At 30.2% G+C, this 4147-nt stretch overlaps 1 protein-coding gene across 1 annotated transcript; it reads right to left on the reverse strand.

Moving 5' to 3' along the window:
- Nucleotides 1-979: 979 nt before the first annotated feature.
- Nucleotides 980-3563, reverse strand: LOC147692222 (uncharacterized). The gene is made up of 2 exons (XM_086936754.1): nucleotides 3499-3563; nucleotides 980-3406 (listed from the first exon to the last, which is right to left on the reverse strand). Exon 2 carries the CDS (start codon nucleotides 3391-3393, stop codon nucleotides 1990-1992), a length of 1404 nt encoding a protein of 467 aa, XP_086792880.1. The 5' UTR covers nucleotides 3394-3406; nucleotides 3499-3563; the 3' UTR covers nucleotides 980-1989.
- Between the last annotated feature and the right edge of the window lie 584 nt (nucleotides 3564-4147).

A 4147-nucleotide genomic window follows, 5' to 3' on the forward strand; every position in this document is an offset into this window, starting at 1 on the left:
GTTGGACTGGAGTTAGAATAGTCATTTATTATGGTTTACTATCCAGCACTTTCCCTGACTTATGTTGGACTGGAGTTAGAATAGTAATTTATTATGGTTTACTATCCAGCACTTTCCCTGACTTATGTTGGACTGGAGTTAGAATAGTAATTTATTATGGTTTACTATCCAGCACTTTCCCTGACTTATGTTGGACTGGAGTTAGAATAGTAATTTATTATGGTTTACTATCCAGCACTTTCCCTGACTTATGTTGGACTGGAGTTAGAATAGTAATTTATTATGGTTTATTATCCTGCACTTTCCCTGACTTATGTTGGACTGGAGTTAGAATAGTCATTTATTATGGTTTACTATCCTGCACTTTCCCTGACTTATGTTGGACTGGAGTTAGAATAGTAATTTATTATGGTTTACTATCCAGCACTTTCCCTGACTTATGTTGGACTGGAGTTAGAATAGTAATTTATTATGGTTTACTATCCAGCACTTTCCCTGATTTATGTTAGATTGGAGTTAGAATAGTAAATTTTTTAGGATTATTATCCAGCACATTCCCTGAGTTAAGTTATGTTTGGACTTAGAATAGTAAATTATTATAGTCTATTCTTTTCATAAATATACATTAAATACATTTGTATACAATTTTTATTTTCATATGACAAGTGTAAATTAAGAAACAATATTTTTAACAAAATATTTTATTGACATTTTGATTTGGTACTACAAAGATTGTACACATTTTTTTTTTAATTTCACATTATTTTTGGTAACAAATTATATAGCATTTTTAGACATAAATAATGTTTTTATCATATATAAATTGTTATATTAAATTTTAATATTTTTATTAAAATTTAATATATTACATATTTATTATGTGATTATTTTTAACATGATATGTACATAACATACATTTACATTTTGTAACATTTGAGAAAAATATTATAAATGACATTCACTTTTCTAATAATAAACAAATAATACATAATTATTTTAAACATATTAATGTATTTATTACAATATTCATATGTTTTTTAACAATAAAAATACATTTATTAATACATATTGGGTATATTGTGGTATTTTATACAATGTATTTTTTATTGAAAGCCTATTTTGTCCTATTTTAGTTTTTATTATGCAGCCATCTTAGTTTAGGAACTTCACTTTTTTTTCTATCAACATCGTTGTTTGGGTCATTTTAGAAAACGGAAGCTCGCGGTTGGGAGCTGTTTCTTGTTGGTGAAGGTAAGTTTGTTTCTCATTACTTTTAAAGATATTTAAGTAAAGTTTAGTGATAGTTGTAGTGTGTATGTGTAGATATGTGTAGTACTTTACATAATATGTGCGAATTACGTGTTATTTAGCGACGTTATGGAGAACGTACTTTGTGAGGTAGTTCGAACAAAAGTAACGTTTACTGTCGATTAAGGGATGAATTTAGATTGTTTTTATCTTTTCTATACTATGTGTAGGCTATGCGTATTTCCTATGTTTTGAGGTTATTTTTTATTTCGATATTTTACAGGTTTTCCTTTTGGTGAGCAGATGGATTGTGACGTGTTTTTTTTAAGCAGGTACATACTTTTACATTGTTCTGCTTTTTTCGGGGTCTCAACTTTTTTTACTCGTGAGGATTTATCGTTTTTTTCATGGTTTCTATTTCGAGAGGATTGCTACGGGACTATTATCAAACAGTTGTATTTTTACATTTTGTTGGGATTTTTACACATTGGATATGGATAGCTGTTGGTAACATTTCTGTGGAAATTATCACCATGGAACATATTCTACAGCAGCAGAACCGTAAGTAAAAGTGATATTTACTTTTGGGTTGCATTGTGGTATAGTGTACTATTTAGTAAAATGTAATATTATTATGTCTTGTAAAAATATATTATTGATAATTTTACATGATATAATATTAATAAATTTTACTACATAGTATCTTTTATAATGCTTTGCTCACTTTTTGGAATTTTATATTTAAAGGATTGATTTTGCTATTAGATCTAAGTATGCTAGACCTTCTATACTTGGGTACATTCTAGTTTTTTGCTGCAGATATTCGTACATGTTTAATGTTTGTTTACTTAGTTTAGGGCCAATTTTAGAAAGCGATTGTTCTATTCTGAGTTCTTGGTAGCTTTGCTCTTTTTTTATGCTTTGGATCAGTTTGTGAAGTGTTGGTTGACTTCTCCCTAAAGTGGCTTGGAAGGCATTATGCCATCCTTCAACTGCGTTATTAGTTTTAGCTTTCTGTGCTATTGTACTAGCATATACATTCCACCATGGTATTTGAAATTTAGGTTGTCTACGGTGGCCTGAACGATGTAATCTTCCAACCCAGGTATCTTCAAAGTAGTCTAAGAAGGGAGTTAGTATTTTTTCATTGGTGCGGTAGAAAGGGCTGTCAATTAATAAATTGTAGTAGTTAGCTACTTCTGTTGTTGGTACATATGCTAATGCAATCAACTTTTTTATTTGATAAGCAAAGTTACTGTTTGTAGAATATTCTATGCTTAAAGTTGATTTTTGTAAGTGCCTCCATATGCTTTGGTTGTAGTGATAATAACAACCTTGTATGGAGGTATGGGGATATATTTTTAGGATTGCTTGAATCATGGCAATTTCAAAGTCAATGATAATTCTTTGAGGATAGTAATTATCTGTTAATTCTTTGATCGTTGTTAAAATGTCAACGTAGGTAGTATTAGTTTTGTTTGGCAGCAGAGTATAAATAAGAGGGATATTTGTATCTTGGTATTCCCCATGAATGGTGTAAAGTTGATAGAAAGGTTTGGGACAAACTTTAAAAGTCCCATCCATCATCCATGTTTCACATGATTTAAGCTTTAGCAAATTATTATTTGTAGCAAAAAGTAAAATTCTTTTGTCCTGGCTGTTGTTGTCATACATTAAGAATTTATCCTCATTATGTGTAATGGTATATTCAGGATATATTTTTATATCCTGAAAACTTTCTGGTGTTGGTGGAGTTGGATCAGAAGCACGTTTAGTTTTTGCAATTAATCTCTTTAAGTTGGGAATAGAAGGTAGCTGTCCTGTCACATGTTCAGGAACTTTGCTTAATACATTTTTTAAAATGCTAGTGCTTGTTTCTTGTGATCCTGTACTAGCATCTTTCAATGTTTCTAGTGCTTCTCTCACTTCCACTTCAGTTACATTTGGTGGGTGGTTATGCTCACGTACATTTAACACATTGTTATCAACAGTTGTTGCTCTACCATAGCATGCATTAGAGTAATATTTACTACATTTCCAATGGGTCTTATTTGCTTTCACTCTTTCTTGGGTGTAGGTGTAACCCATGTAGCTCAGCATTAGTTTTCCTTTTTGCGAAGTAATGAAAGTAGCTCCAGTTGCCATGTCTAAGGTAGATCTGTGGAAATATATATATGTGTTTTTAAGAATATTGAACACAATTTATAGAGATGTGTCTAATACTAGGCTACAGTGCTAATGTATACTTACTATGTGGCTTCACTGGTAAACCTTTTATTCTTACTTCTTTTTCAGATTTGTATCCTCTTTAAGTTCTGTAGTAGTGTTAAAGAATAATAGAAAGAAATACTTTAGTGTAATAAGTTTTTTATTTTAATTTTTGCATTTTTACACATACAGTGATTATACTTACTTAATGTAGTAGAATATGTTGGTAGTGTAGTTGTAGATAGGCAAATAATTTTGTAGAGTCTGTGGAAAAAATTATCATTGTGTTACTTGTAGTATTTGGATGATAGTAGTTAGATACATGTATTTAAAATTTTACATTTACTTAGCCAGTTTAAAAATTTTTTATCAGCTATCTAAGTAGACATGGATAAGGTAGTTAATAAAAGTGCTTACATCTAACTGTATTGTCGTTGTTGATAAGTTCAACATGTTTAGTTGTTACTCTAAAGAACAACAGTTTTAAAAATCGGGAGTTTATGGACTTATAGTAACTTCGAAAGAAAAATGGTATTTAACTTACTTGAAGTGTAGTGTGATGTATTGTAGTTGTAGTCGTTCGTTTGTATTCTCTTCTCTCAGCAAGGTAACCGTTTTTCTCCAAGTTTGGGCCAAAAATGGTAAATTACGTTAGGTGTGTAATTGTATTTATATGAGTGAGTTAATTAAT

The sequence above is a fragment of the Lissotriton vulgaris genome, chromosome 9 (genome assembly GCF_964263255.1).
Source record: "Lissotriton vulgaris chromosome 9, aLisVul1.2, whole genome shotgun sequence".
NCBI lineage: Eukaryota > Metazoa > Chordata > Amphibia > Caudata > Salamandridae > Lissotriton > Lissotriton vulgaris.